Genomic DNA, 16,004 nt, shown 5'->3' with positions numbered 1-16,004 from the left:
CCAGATAAGTCCAATCTTGGCTTACAAAGTTGTGTTGCTGATCCAATCAGATCTCTTCCGATCTTGCCGGATCTGAGCAGATCTCGCCAGTATAGAACTTATAAAAATTTCGTTCTCAAATCGTCCATTATTAATTTTTACACCCAATGTTGGACATTATTATATTAAATATAATATTAACTCTGTAAAGGGAAAGCTTTTAAATGATTTTTGGTCAAAAATCAATTAATTTTTATATTAAAAACAGTTTTCTCAATTTTTTGAAACATTAACATTATATAATAAATATAATCTCTGCCAATTTATTAATAATTGTTAATTTCAACACCATATTTAGAATTTATTATAAATATTCCATTAAAAAAGTACCGTGCAAAATTAATTAATAATAGATAAATATAAAAAATTCATGTGTATATATGTATATATAAAACAAATTTTTTAATTATTTTGCAAACATACCTTATAATTTAAACTAATAAAATAATATAATTACATATAAACTTATATAGTCATATAAGATTATATATGATCAGATCATAATGTTGCATCTCAAAGTATCCGAGAGATGGCATCCGACGGAATCTGATTCTCGTATTTAAAATTTGATGAACAGTGGTATAAGAACGGTATCAGACACGGCAGTGTCGTGCTAAGTTGCGCCAAGTTATGTAAATCGTAGAACGGCACAACTTTTGTATCGTGGAGTCCACTTTTATAATAAAATGGCACATTTAAAAAATAACATTTGAAAACAACAATTTTCTGCAGTGGATGGACACCGGATCAGATCAGATCTACTCATGTCTGATTGGATCTGAGCAGATATAATAGATTATATTATTCTCGTTATATATCTGACTCTATCCTCTAGGATCGGATCAGATCTACTCATGTCTGATTGGATCTGATCAGATAGGGCCAATATTTTGATCAAACTAGATCTGAGTGGATTGGATCTGATGAGATCTGTTCAGATCTCTTCCATTTTTTCCCGGGATATACAGTCAAGCCAGTAATCACTCAAATTGAGGACTGGAGCAAGCATGATATATTATACCTGAACTTTGTATTTCATTTGAAACCAAGAATATTTTACAACCCTGCTTAATAGTTTTTTGTTTAACATTGCACCTTGAATAAAGATCAGTCTACTGTAAACGGTTATCTGAACTGCAAGCGTTTTTCTCACAAACTTAACAATTGGCGACGAGGATTTTAAAAGCGAAATAAAACGTGCCACGAAACTTCAAACAAAACTGTGCAAAAAATAAATTTTGACTATATTGCGTCGGGTGCGCTACGGTCATGTGATTAAGTTTTATTAAAATTGAACAAATAAAAAACCTTCCGCGTAGGTTCAAACAGAAATGCGCAATTAATAAATTTTGACTGTGTCGTGTCGGGTGCGCTAAGTGAAAATGTCTGACAAAAAAGAAAGTGATTTTATAAAGCAATTGTTTGCCTTACAGCAACAATTTAATAAACAGTTATTGGAGCAGCAACAGCAGTGGATGAACACTGTGCTTAGCAGCAGCGCAACCGCCAGTAACAGGGATTACAGGATTACGGTGGTATAGAAAGATAATCAAAGTGCAATGATTTCGATTATAGGGGTTTAGAAGCTTATGGGGCTATATGGTTATGGGGTTATGAGGTTATGAGGTTTTGAGGGTTATAAGATCAAGGGGTCATGGGGTTAATAGTTCATGAGGGTTTTAGGGCCAAACAGCTTAATTAAAGCGATTATTGAGATGAGAGAAGTCGTATAAATTTTGGGTTATTTTGCTTATGGGTCATGGGGTTATGGAGTTTTTCAAAAAGGCCACTCAAATTTCGAAAGCCCTCGCTTATACGAACATTTTAAGCCCACATTCAATATTTAAAGTCGCTTCAATTTTTGGACAGAAGGAGGGTCCACTTGACGTGGAATGTCACATATATACATATACTAGATCTTGAGCCCGGGCGAAGCGCGGGCTCAAAATCTGTTCCCCTCTCCCCAAACTCACTCATTAATTAAAAGCACCAATAGAACCCCATAAAACCCAATTTTCAATCCTATAGTAGCCATCTCCATAAATTTAGAAATTTTTTGGTACCAATTTCATCAAAATCATCAACAAAAAATTAGAAAAAGTTTGGCACCGGTTTCAAGAAAATCGATCCATTAATAAAAAATTATCTATTAATAAAAAATTAAACTTATCTTCCAAAAATTTTAAAAACTTTGGCACTGGTTTAAAAAAAATCGGTCAATTAATAATTATTATTTTTCAAAATTTTAAGAATTTTCAAACCGTTTTCTAAAAATCGGTAACAAAAAATTATCCATAAAAATTATCCATAAAAAAAATTCAATTTGATATCTCAAAGTATGCGGAAATTGGAGCAATCACGTATATTTTTTTTAAACAGAAGTTGTAAACCATTTTACTATTAGAAATTTTTCCAATTCCATTACATTCTTTAGTTCTTTCTACCCCTATCTATATACTATATAAGTACCTGACATCTGTATGTCTGTCTGTCTGACCGCGAACTACTTGTTATTTTCCGAGAAATTGAAAAAATTTTGTAACCGGTTTTCAAAAACCGGTCTTAATTGCTCGCGACAATCACGAATTAAAGTGACTGATTAATTCCCGAAAAATTTGAAAAATTTCTGATACCGGCTTCCAAAAAGATCGGCTACAAAAAATTATAAACTTTATAGCACTCCCCGGAAAATTCTACCCCTGTTTCATAAACTCTTTGAAATTCGGTCAATTATTTCCCGAAAAATTAGAAAAACCGGTTTCCAGAAAATCGGTAACAAATCCTACATACAACATATTTCATTTAAAACGAATCGCCCTATGAACAATTTAATTCCCGAAAATTATAAAAAAAAAGATTTATTTTTTTTTGCCTTTGCAGCTTTTTTTATTTTATAATTTAGTGTTGCTCTTAGCAATAGATCATCCTGACCGTCTTCTAATATACATTTTTAAAAAAATCACGTATATTTTTTTAAACAAAAATTGGAAACGTACGTTATAAAAAAATCAGTACATTAATAAAAAATTAAACTCGCGGTTTCAAAAATATCAGCATATACAATTCCTTGAGATTCGGTCAATTATTTCCAAAAAAAATTGGAAAAATTTTGAAACCGGTTTCCAAAAAAATTGGTAACAAAAAATTATACCGAATAAGTAACATTTGCTTCGCCAGTGAGAATAATAAATACAATTAAGCATTGTTATTGACTGTAACTGGCAATGATTATAATCGTAGCAGCGATTATACTCGTCGTGACAAATCGTCACCCCATTTTTCGACCAACGATTCTTGGTCATTTTTAAATTAATGTAATTTTAGTTGCTTATAATATAAGCGTCTTGATTAAATAATAAAATTTTTTTGCGAAAAATATTACCTCAGCCAGGGTTTGAACCTGGAACTTCCCTCATTCCGTGCGGGCGTCGTACCAATTCGACCACCGAGGCATGTGGCAATATTCGAATTGGTACGACGCCCGCACGGAATGAGGGAGGTTCCAGGTTCGAACCCTGGCTGAGGTAATATTTTTCGCAAAAAATTTTATTATTTAATCAAGACGCTTATATTATAAGCATCTAAAATTACACCAATTTAAAAATGACCAAAAATTGTTGGTCGAAAAATGGGGTGACGATTCGTCACGACGAGTATAATCGCTGCTACGATTATAATCTTTGCCAGTTACAGTTAATAACAATGCTTAATTGTATTTGAAAAATTATACACTTAATGCAATTTCCGGGAAATTCTACCCCTACTTCATATACAATTCTTTGCGATTCGGTCAATCAATTTCCGAAAAATTGAAAAAATTTTGTAACCGGTTTCCAAAAAGATCGGTAACGAAAAATTATACACCTTATAGCACTCCCGGAAAATTCTATCCCTGTTTCATGTATGTGTTTATTGTATTTCCCCTCAGGGTTTACAAGGCGTTTTTAAACGAGGAACGTACCCAAACCTCTTACAAACGTTCCCCTTTATTCTTTTCCTGGCTTTTTGCGACCTCACAATAACTCTTTTTCCCTTCCCTTATCCCTCTCCTCTTCCTTCCCGACTTCGTTCGTCTCCCTCCACCTCTTCCTGTCTCATCTCTTCCTTCCTGTCTGTCTCCTGCCCTGTGGTCTGTTGGTCCTCTTCCCCGCTCCTGTGGAGTTTCTCCTCCGTCTCTCTCGTGCTCTCCTCCACCTCCTACCTCCTCTCACTCCTGCTCTCCTCCTCTCCTCCACTCTCTCTCCTATTCTAATTTTCCCTCCCTCTCTCTCTCTCTTATCCTCGCCTCCACCTATCTGTCCTCCGCTATCTTTACCCTTCGCCTCTTTCTTGCTTTCCTTCTATCCTCTAACACCCTATCCTCCTCCTCCCGTTCCTAGCCCTCAACGTTACCCCTCCCCTTTATACCTCCTCTCATTTTCCCTCCTCCTCCTTCCATTCTATCTCCCTTAAATCCACCCACCGTCTCCTGTTTTCCACCCTCGCTCTTCTTCCCTTGTCCCTCTCTTCCTTCGCCTTCTCCAACATCCTCCACCTTGTCCTCCTCTCTTCCATCGACAGGTCCTCGTCTACACCAATCCCCCACCTCTGCCTAACCTCTCCAAATCTTCCCAGCAACTCTGCCCTCTCCCTCTCATTCTCCATCTCCACTATCAAAACCTCTCTCCCTCCTTCCTTTTTCCTTTCCCAGACCCTTCTAATCTTTGGCTCTTTCCCCAGTACCTTCTCTGCTATCAGTACCATCATGCCCCTCCTTTCTTCCGCGCTCCCTTCCATCCAACCCTCTCCATACTACATTCTTCTTTCTTCTCTCCTTTTGCTCTCTCTCTCTTCCTCCAGCCTCTTTACTCTCTCCTTTCTTCCTTCCTCCTCTCTCCATCTCCTCCCTCGGCCCTTCTCCTTTCTCCCTACACTTTCCTCTTCTCCAGATCCTCGCTTCTCCGCTTCTCCAATCTCCAGCCTTCCCCCTGACCAAGCATCCTCTCCCTATCCTTCCTTTCTCTTTTTCCTCTCTTTCTTTCCTTTCCCTTTTTTCTCCTCACTTCCTCCTCCCTGTCTTCTGGCCCGCCCTCCGCGCTCTATTCCTCTCTTCTGTTCCCTCCTCCTCACCATACTCTTCCTCCTCCGGTCCTCCCTTGCCCTCCTTGGCCGCCCTTTCTTCTCTGTAGGCCCTCTGTCTTCTTTCTCCCTGCCTCGCTCTCCCTTCTGTTTCCTTTGATTCTCAATCCTTCCTTCTCCCCCCCTTTTTCCTTCCCCTGTGTATGTCCTCTTGCCGCGTCCTGTTACTCCCCTCCTTTCTCCTATCTTCCTCGCTGGGCCACCTCCTCCCACCAGTCTCTTCCCCACCCACTCTCTACTTCTTTCTTGCCACTCCCTGTTACTCCTCTTCATCCTTGCTGGTTCCTTTTTTCTTCCCTCTCCACCCGTTGCTCTCATCTGTCTCTCTTTCCTCCTCCTCATCCTGCTCCTCGCTTTCCTCGAACCGCCAGCGCCCCCTCCTCCAGCCTCTCCAACCTCACTCTAATCTCCCTTTATTTCTTCCTAATGCCTTTTCCTTCCCGTCTTATTTCTTCCCTGATTTCCTGGCCTATCTTCCCAACTTCTTTCCTGCTCTCCTCCACCCACTCTGTCTCCTCCGACCTTTGCCCCATCCCTGCCATCGTCTCCTTTTCCTATCCCCTGTTATAAACAAGCCGTATGTATGTTATTTATTGCACCTCTCTTCTCCCTCTATCTCCGTCCGTCTCCGCCTCCTCCTTGTCTCTCTTGTTTCTCCTCTACTTACAGTCCTCCGTCCCGCCTCCTCGGTTTTTCTCCTTCGCATCTCCTAAACACTTTTATTTCACCTTTCTGTATACTTTTAGCCTACACTTCACTGCCAGGGCGTCAATTTTCTCGGCTTCCCTAATCTCCTTCGGTCGTTGCCATCCCTGTCAGTGCCGTAGCAAGCACGCAGGCTATCACTTACTACACTCATTTTGCTGCGCCTATCCTCGCTTTTCCACAAAAACTCTCTCCATCTTGCCTGTCCGCGACGGACGATAATCAATCTCCTCCAACCAACCGCGCCAACAGAACCCTCGGACGCGCCTGCGCGACGCGCCGCGCGCCCCTCGCACTCTCGCATAGTTATGTGCCCCCGATAGTCTACCCCCCTCTGCTCTCAGTCTCTTTCCAACCTCCATATACTCCGCTGTAAACGATTCAGTGGAATGCGGCCCGGAATGTTGTTTCCGTTCTAAATACTGCTTGACCCCGCCTGCAGACCGGTACCTTGGACGAATGTAGAGATGATGTAATCGCCTGTAACGGCTGTTTATACACGTCAAAGATTTCCGAGCCAAATGCTTCCAAGAACAATCGAATTACCCAACGAATCTGACAACTTTACGCAATCTTCGCGTTATATTAGTCTCGTGAACATCCCCACTTGTGCTCCCTCCTTGTGACGTTTACTTATTTCTTCCTGACACTCTTCACTCTTCAACAGTCCCATCAATATTTCAACCTTGAGTTTCAATCGAGCGCGACCTCCTCTATATACTCTCCTCTTCCTCCTTTTTTTACTTCAAGGTTAAGTTGTACCTGTAATCGTAACCTGTACAAGTAATCGTAATACAAGGATAAAAATAAAAACACATACCTGCAGATTATTCGCGCCGCCTTGCTCACAGACCACGGACCACGGAGTTTTCCGTTACAAATCACTCATCCCTCACGATACACATTTTTTTTGTTAGATCCCTCGAATGAGGAAAATTAAAGTGCCGTCAGCATCACCTTAAGGCTATATGACACTGTGTATATATGTATGAGTGTATGTGTAACTGTGTGTTTATGTCCGCGATGTAGTGAACTCGTTAATGCCGTAAGTGCGTTAGGCCCAAGGTACTGCGCGAATCACTTCCCCCTGCGGCCACGATACACATTGACACGTGACAAGGCTAAAACCCTAAAACGATATAGACGACATTCGATACGAAGTAATAACTCGCACACAACGCATCGAGATAACCAATCAGCATCGCGGAAAAGAGGCTTCAATTTTTCGATACAAACGAAATTCACAGAGTTAACACGCCTTTTTTAAAAGTGGACTAGACACTACAGACGCGCGTGCTTCGCGCGCGCTATTTAGCTTTAACGTTATGCTATTACTATTACACTATTAACTCGCCTTGATACACACAACTGTCAAAATATGCAATGACAGCTGCAAATGAAGTAAGCGCAGCAAGAGAATCAATCGGCATCGCGGAAAAGTGACAACAATACCTACGACATGTCCTTTTTAGAAGAGGAAGAGTCACTATAATTACCTATCTCCGATCCGCTGATATTTCGCGTGGCTCTTCGATCCTTGCGTGACGCGACCGAAATTCAGAATTAAGCGATTTCATATTTATAATAATGATGAGAGATCACATTAATAATAATATTAACCTCGCGACACGACGCGGGACGATTAACCTCGCTACACGACGCGAGCTGTCACATCACGACACACACGACGCACTACACGCACGAAACTCGCCACACTACTCCGCGATGACAGTCCCTCACGGGATGGAGCAAGCTCGCGGCGCGGCAATCAATCGAGATAGCCAATCGGGATCGCGGAAAAGAGGCTTCAATTTGACGATACAAACGAAATTCACTCAGGTAACACGCCTTTTTTAAAAGCGGATTTCACTTTGGCATAATACATTTTACTGTTTCTTATAATAATTCTCAGGCGAAAGAGAAATAGTGCGGCCTATTTCAGCCATATTCTATTATTACAGGATTAACGAGGGATTCTCCTAGTTTTTGCACTACCCCTTCCTTCCTTTGCTCACACGCTCCATGTCCTTGATTATTCACAACCATAAAGGCAGAATAATCACTGTACTTATAAGTCAATGTAAGCATAGAAAACTATTACAATCACAGAAATTATTACAATCGTTTGGTTTATTATTTGTTTGCTAAGTTCTTTATCACATGTATTTGTAACGATAAAAAAAAATTATAGATATATCAGGAATATAATAGAATTAATATATGGATTATTATATTATATTAATAAGTTATTAAATTTTTCCAATTGTCACACGTAATTTAATAAAAATGTATGCAAAAGTAGTAATTACGTACCGTCATCAAAGAATCCTTCAAAAACGACGAATTTATTGTTCTGCGGAATAATCTTCGAGAGTCCATAGTATTTGTGTAGAAAACCCAAGAACTTCTCCGACGGTCGATCGATCGCTAATTTCACTGGCCTAATGTTCTCCTCCTATGAATCAAAACATTTTTTATCAGAAATAAAATCAAGATAAGATTACATCAAGATCAAAATATAAATAAGCAAAAAAACATAAAATTTTAAATTTATAATTTATAAATATTATAGCTTTAAAATAAATATTTGCGTTATTCCAATCTTTATCCGGGAATAACATACTTATGGTTAGTCGTTTTTGCGGAAACGATCATTTAGGTGTTTTGTTATACCCCAATTAAAAGTCGCTATTATTAATTATAATAGTGTATATTAATGATTGTCCTGCAGTTTATTAGTATTTAAGACTAGCTTTTCGGCCCGCGCTTCGCGCGGGCCTCAAAGCTATTCCCCCGCCAATCAGCTTTTCGGCCCGCGCTTTGCGCGGGCCTCAAAGCTAATCCCCCCGCCTGACTCACTATATTATTAGCTCTGATACAATTTTTTATTTGTTTAATTATAAAACTTCTTTGTATACGATATTTTTTGTATAAGATTCTGGATTTCTTCATGAGATGTCCTGATTGCTTGTTTCATCAATCTTAATTTTGACATTTTCCTTTTTGGTTGCTCTAGAAAATGCCACATAGAGTTGACCATGAGCAAATACAGGATGTGGCAGATAAATCCCAACTTTTTATAAAGTTTGGTCCTTGAGATTTATTTATTGTCATAGCAAATGATACTCGAATAGGAAACTGTCTCCGTTTAAGCTTGAATGGAACTTCCGAGTCATTTGTAATGAAATCGATTTTTGGGATGAAGCACATCTGGCCTCGAGCAGGACCAGTTAGAACCTCCGCATAAATAAGATTATGTTTCAAATCTGTAACAATAAATCTTGTGCCATTGCAAAGTCCTTTCTTAGTATTTAAATTTCTTAATAAGATAATTGTAACACTGACTTTTATTTAAGTCGATGAACTGCATTCCAGAAGGTGTCATAGAATTTAAAAACTCAGTCGGATAATTCAATTGCTCTTGTGGATCATCACTTACAATAGAGTCAATTGATAGATATTCCTTTTCTTCTCCTTCCATTAAACGAAGGATTTCGTCATTAATTTTGAAAGTATCTTCATTTTAGGACAAAGAATCGCTCGATCTGGATTTTCTCTAATCTGTTCCATGGTGATTCTATCACCAAAAATCTCAGTAATAATAGATTCTTTGATATAAAATCCTGGGGGATTTCAATTGTATCAAGATGTAATCCATCTGTACTTGACAATTTACCATCTCCTAATTGCATTAGCCAATTTGCAAATTCCTTTTCATCCGCAGTTCTCATATTTTGCTGTAATTTAACCTGAGTTACATTTCTCCAAATAGGATTGTATTTGACAGTTGACTCAATTATGGCTGCTTTATGTGCATGAGGTACTACTGGGAGATTTTGTCTGAATCTCCTGCAAATAAAATAACTTTTCTCCAAATGGTCTAGGATTCTTCATTAGATCCTTGAAGAGTTTATCAACTGCTGTTAAGGCATGCCCAACCGTCATGCTCACCTCATCCCATATAATGAGTTTAGCAGAGATCAGTTCTCGTGCAGCTTGAGAGTTTCCTCTTATATTAGATTTAGCTCCATCATCAATTGGTATTGAAAGTTTGAACAGGGAATGATAAGTTTTTCCTCCTTTTAGAAGTGTGGCTGCAATGCCAGTTGAAGCACATGGAATAACCATTTCGTTTTTTCCTCGAATAACACTCAGAAATGTGTTAAATAGATAGGTTTTTCCACTTCCTGCAAACCCGTCAATATAAAATAACCGCTGAGGTTCATTCTCATTGTCAATCGCTCGCATAACTATATCGTACACGTATCTTTGTTCAACATTTAATGTTGATAATAAATAGTCACCACGTCTTCTTTCTTCATCTACATTATATTCTGTGACGTAAATATTATTTTGGGTTAAATCTTTTAAAACTTCTTTGACATCCAAATTAAATGTTTTAGCGACCAAATCAGGTCGAAATTCAATTAAACATCCATCAAGATTATCTTTAATTTCGGGGCATTGAGGATTGCAAGTCATCGTAAGAAAAATATCAGGTTTACCAAACTTTCTAACCAGAGACATGGCATCTTGATATCTTTCTTGCATATTTCTTGGACTGCCCATAAATGAAGATGGTAATATTACAGGTATACCAGCTTTAATTCCTTCATTTTGTGCTCGATTATCTAGGTGATCCATTAATCCCGAATAAAGTTCTGCTCTTAATTGAGGTTGATTTAATTTAATATAATTAAGCCTATTTGCTTCAGTTTTCATATAAGCATCAAGTATAAACTGACATCTTAATTTTCCTGCCTTTTTAAATTGACTAAATTCAACTCTTGGTGCCAACAGGTGAGCATAATAATCCATTTGAGTTACTTTAAATCCTGGATATTTAAGATTATATGATTTAAGTTGTGAATGCCATCCATCGTTACCATATGGATATAACAACGGATAACACATTGGATCACATCTTTTGTCTAGAATTGATATTTGTTGAACATCGTTCGAATTTTTGTTATAAATTCGAATATCTCTCTCAAATGGAGGCTCACCATCAACATTTTGAAAAACCACAGCTATTTCATTAGCTCGTGGAGCATTGTATCTTCTTTGATCGTGTTGAGGATCATTTCGAAAGGACAACATTAAATTTATGGCTTTATTGCCTCTCGGATTAAGATCTTGTTCAACTTGACGCATCATCTTAAAAGTTTTTGCAAATTCATTGCTTTGGATCATAAAGCAGGACAAATCTTTCATTAAGACTGGATCACACTTTGATTAGCTTTATTATTCATTCTATGATTAATAGCTTCTTCTGTATCTAAAAAATAAAGCTGCGCAAAACGCGGAGCTTGCCCATCCGCTGGGCGCATTGCCGTTGTGGTCAAATGATGATATTGCCCATGAATCTTCAAGCAATAAGGAGCATTGTTCACAACATCCAATGGATTTCTATTGCCCGGGGCACCCATGGAAGCCATAGCTAAAGCGCTATTATATGAACGAATATTATCAAGAAAATTTTTTGATACAGAATCATTTCCCATATATAATTTTTTTAGAAAATTAGGACAATTTATTGGTTTTAATTTAAGCTTTCCCTTTTGGCAACAATATGTAAATTTTCCATCTTTAGATTTTTCACATGCAAAGTTTAACGATTTGCAAAATTGACATTCTACATTCATTTGGCCAAGTGTATGAACTGGCACATTTATTTCATGTTCTTTTGAAATTAGCGCAATGTGATGATTTAATTGTCTAGCTTGGTGCCTTCCCTGAGCATGTCTCTGGGCATCAGCTTTGAGTCGTTTATTCATTGCGTCATCATTTTCATTGACCCTCTGCTGAGCATGTCTCTGAGCATCAGCTTCGAGTCGTTGAGTCCTTGCGTCATCATTTTCATTGACCCTTTGCTGAGCATGTCTCTGAGCATCAGCTTCGAGTCGTTGAGTCCTTGCGTCATTATTTTCATTGACCCTTTGCTGAGCATGTCTCTGAGCATCAGCTTCGAGTCGTTGAGTCTTTGCGTCATTATTTTCATTGACCCTCTGCTGAGCATGTCTCTGAGCATCAGCTTCGAGTCGTTGAGTCCTTGCGTCATTATTTTCATTGACCCTTTGCTGAGTATGTCTCTGAGCATCAGCTTCGAGTCGTTTAGTCTTTGCGTCATTATTTTATTGACCCTTTGCTGAGTATGTCTCTGAGCATCAGCTTCGAGTCGTTTAGTCTTTGCGTCATTATTTTCATTCGCCCTATGCTGAGAATTTCTTGAGCATTAGCTTCGAGTCGTTGAGACCTTTCCTCCGAACTTTCATTTTTGCGCATTTGTCGTAAGCGTTTATTTTCGCGACTCACTTTAGTCAAATTTCCGTATTTTCTTTTTTGAGGCATAATTATTTACGTCGTACCGTAGGTATTTATACGAAATGTTATATAACAATACGTAAATAAATAACAATATACGTAAATAAATACAATTATTTTTCAAATCTATATTAGTTTTCAAATATATTCTGAGCGCAAACTACTTATTTGCAATAATATATCGATTTTCTTAATAGATCTTTCTTTCTCTTGCTTTTTCTGTTTTATTGATTCTTTATATAGGCGCACAGCAGCTCTGTATCGGCGGATAGTAGTCGTTTTTTTACAGGCGCACAGCAACCTTTTTTATACAGGCGCACAGCAGCTCTGTATCTGCGGATAACAGCCGGTTTTTACAGGCGCACAGCTGCTCTGTCTCGGCGCACAGTAGCCGTTTTTTAAAAGCGCACAGCAGCCTTTTTTGTACAGGCGCACAGCAGCTCTGTGTCGGCTCGGCGGATAACATCCGTTTTGTACAGGCGCACAGCAGCTCTGTCTCGGCGCACAGTAGCCGTTTTTTAAAAGCGCACAGCAGCCTTTTTTGTACAGGCGCACAGCAGCTCTGTGTCGGCCCACAGCACCCTATTTTATACAGGCGCACAGCTGCTCTGTATCGTCGCACAGCAGCCGTTTTTTAAAAGCGCACAGCAGCTTTTTTATATAATGTATTTTTTATCTATATATATTAAAAGAAAAATGTAATAAAAATGTAATTATTAATGTAAAAATATCTATTACAAATATTTAAACACATTTATTACATTTAATAAATATTTAAATACATTTATTCCATCACCATGGTAACTTTTTATCCACAATATTCATATTATACGCGTACCACATCTCCAATTGTTTTTTAAGCTGTCCTGCATATTTCTTCTATATAATAATATAGTATATAATATTATATACGATATAGTTTAAAATGCCTACAGAGATCGAAAGAAACAGCGAAAATGCATGCACTTCACAGGAGCATAATGTAAGTAAATTTGAATTTTATAGAAAGAGAAAGAGAGAGAGAAAAATGACAGAATGAAAGATAGAGAATGATATTAAAAGAGAGAAAAAGAGAAAGTGTGTGTGTGTGTGTGTGTGAGAGAGAGAGAGAAAGAGAGAGAGAGAGAGAGAGAGAGAGAGAGAGAGAGAGAGAGAGAGAGAGAGAGAGAGAGAGAGAGAATGAAGTTAAGAGAGATAGAGAGAAAGAGAATGCCTGCTTTGGCCAAGCAACCACCACTGCAGGCTGTGGTGGCTGCTGACAATTTACAACCTGCAGTGGTGGCTGCTGACAATCCACAGCCTGCAGTGGTGGCTACTGAGATTCCTCCAGTGTCACTGGAGGATGAGATATTGCATCGTAAGTATATAGAATAATAAATAATATAGAATATTAAATAATACTAAATAAATAAAATAATAAAATAATATAGAATAATAATAAATAATACTAAATAAAAATAAAAATTATATTTTTTACAGCAATAAATAAACCTCGACGATGGGCCAGAGGAGGAAGAGGCCGAGGACGTGGAAGCGGGCGTGGCCGTGGACGCGGGCGTGGCCGTGAACGCGAACGTCGCCGCGAAAATACAATTATTATTAACATGTAATAATTTATGTTTTATTATGTTATATGTTATTTATTTATTATTAATGTTAAATAACATAATAAAACATAAATTATTACATGTTACATTAATTTACATAAATTATTACATATTATTACATGTTAACATAATAAAACATAAATTATTACATGTTTATTATAAATTATTACATGTTTATTATAAATTATTACATGTTAAAACATAAATTATTACAATTTTGTGTTAAATAAATTATATTCATCCCATTTGATTTTAAATTAATAAATTTGATTCTCTTTCTCTCTCTCTCTCTCTCTCTCTCTCTCTCTCTCTTGCTCTCTCTTTCTCTAAAAAAATTAAAGAAATTACAAAAAACTATACACTTTATGGCACTCCCCGGGAAATTCTACCCCTATTTCATGTACTCGTAGTAAAAATTCGGTCCCTCTCTCTCTCTCTCTCTTGCTCTCTCTTTCTCTAAAAAAATTAAAAAAATTAGTTTCTAAAAGGTTGTTAACAAAAAACTATACACTTTATGGCACTCCCCGGGAAATTCTACCCCTGTTTCATATATAATTCTTTTAAATTTAGTCAATTATTTCCCGAAAAATTAGAAGAATTAGAAAAATCGGTTTCCAGAAAATCGGTAGCAAAAAAATGGCCACGACATTTTCATCCCCGGGAAATTCTACCCCTGTTTCATATACTTTTGGTAAAAATTCGGTCCACTAACGAATGAGTAGTTCGCGTACATACAGACAGACAGACAGACAGACAGACAGACGGACGGTACTTATATATATAGATTATTATGTATACAGGGTGTCTCATTTTTATCTACTTCGAAGGCGGATTACTCAAAAATTGAGCTTGGTAGACAAATGTCTTATATCTATAAGAGTATTTCAAAAAAGTTGTATGATCTGGAAAAGAGCAAATATGGTACAATAAATTTTCGAAAAAATTATTTTTAAAGGTCAAATAAAAGACATTTTATTTTGGCATATTTTGATTTAAATTATAAAATATCTCGTGAATTATTGATTCTTTGACAACACTATTTTAATACTTTTATACATATATTGAATAACTAAAAGATTTATATTATGTAAAAAAATCATTAATTCCACATTAAAAAATGACGATAACCTTCATCGTCATATGACCTTAAAAATCGATTTTTTAGAAAATTGATTTTAGTATTTGTTCTTCTCCAGAATCATTCAACTTCTGACTGAAACATTTTTACCTGTCAAGTTCGGACTTTTTAAGTAATTCGCTAGGGAAAGATAAAATGACATATTCTGAGCTGTATGCATTTAGTCAATATTTTCTAAAAAATAAGGGAAATAAAATAGATATGTTGAAATGTTATAGATTCGCGATAAGTAACGAAAACTACTATAACTGAGCTTTATTTTCTGGCTGTTAAAATGTAAAAATCAGGTGAATTAGTCTCAGATTAAATAAATTTAATATCATGAAAGAGCAAGATATTAATTATCTGCTTCTAAGCAAAAGAAAGACAACTTAAAAGAATAATTATATATTTATACGTGCGTGCTTCTTTTAATATCATTCGCATAACACACGATATTATTTTGTCAGACTTTTAAATGTTGAAGTTTTTGATTGATTGATAGGATATATGCTACATATACTGCATGCGACCGTGGAAGAATGCAGCAGTGTAAATATGATTAACTTTCATAGGTCAGGCTGCCACGCCGCTGGACGCGATTAATCGCGTTTAATGCGAAACCGCGAGTTTCTAATATTAGTCATTTCATGTAAAAAGAGCATGATTAAGAAAAAACGCTCGTCGGTGTATTACTAAACACAAAGCGGCGAACCGTGCCGAAACAAAACAGGCAGGACGAGTTCAGTCACCTTGCGAGTTACCTTTCGAGCGTAACACCCGGCCGCCCTCCGCGTATTGTGCACAATATAATGACTTTTTGTCACGCGCCTATTTAAGGTCACGTTTTATGCGCGATATCTTGGATTCTGACTATTATAGCCCAGTCAATAGAGACATTTAAATGGAATTAATTCCGGGAAGTAATTTTTTTTTTACTGTTTCGGAGGATCATGGGTAGTCTAAAACCGGATTTTCGGGATTCTAACCCTGAAGCGTTAACCGCCATTTTGATTAAAAGGGTGATTTTGTAAATATCTCGCTTATTTTCAACTTTAGAGTGGAAGTGGTAATAACCAAACTTGTAGAACATT

General features: G+C 37.2%; 1 protein-coding gene across 1 annotated transcript in view; it reads right to left on the bottom strand.

Moving 5' to 3' along the window:
- Positions 1-8,147: 8,147 nt before the first annotated feature.
- The window catches only part of LOC143894315 (alpha-tubulin N-acetyltransferase), a 39,847-nt gene continuing 31,990 nt past the window's right edge, over positions 8,148-16,004 (bottom strand). Inside the window, exon 4 of the mRNA XM_077400483.1 lies at positions 8,148-8,317. Within this exon, the coding sequence (XP_077256609.1) occupies positions 8,168-8,317 (150 nt within the window). The 3' untranslated portion in view covers positions 8,148-8,167. The remainder of the gene's footprint in view (positions 8,318-16,004) is intronic.

The sequence above is a fragment of the Temnothorax americanus genome, unplaced genomic scaffold (assembly GCF_048541705.1).
Source record: "Temnothorax americanus isolate GAGA-0224 unplaced genomic scaffold, ASM4854170v1 Scaffold136, whole genome shotgun sequence".
NCBI lineage: Eukaryota > Metazoa > Arthropoda > Insecta > Hymenoptera > Formicidae > Temnothorax > Temnothorax americanus.
The sequence above is the reverse complement of the archived record's forward strand: the minus strand, read 5'-3'. Positions and strand labels throughout refer to the sequence as shown.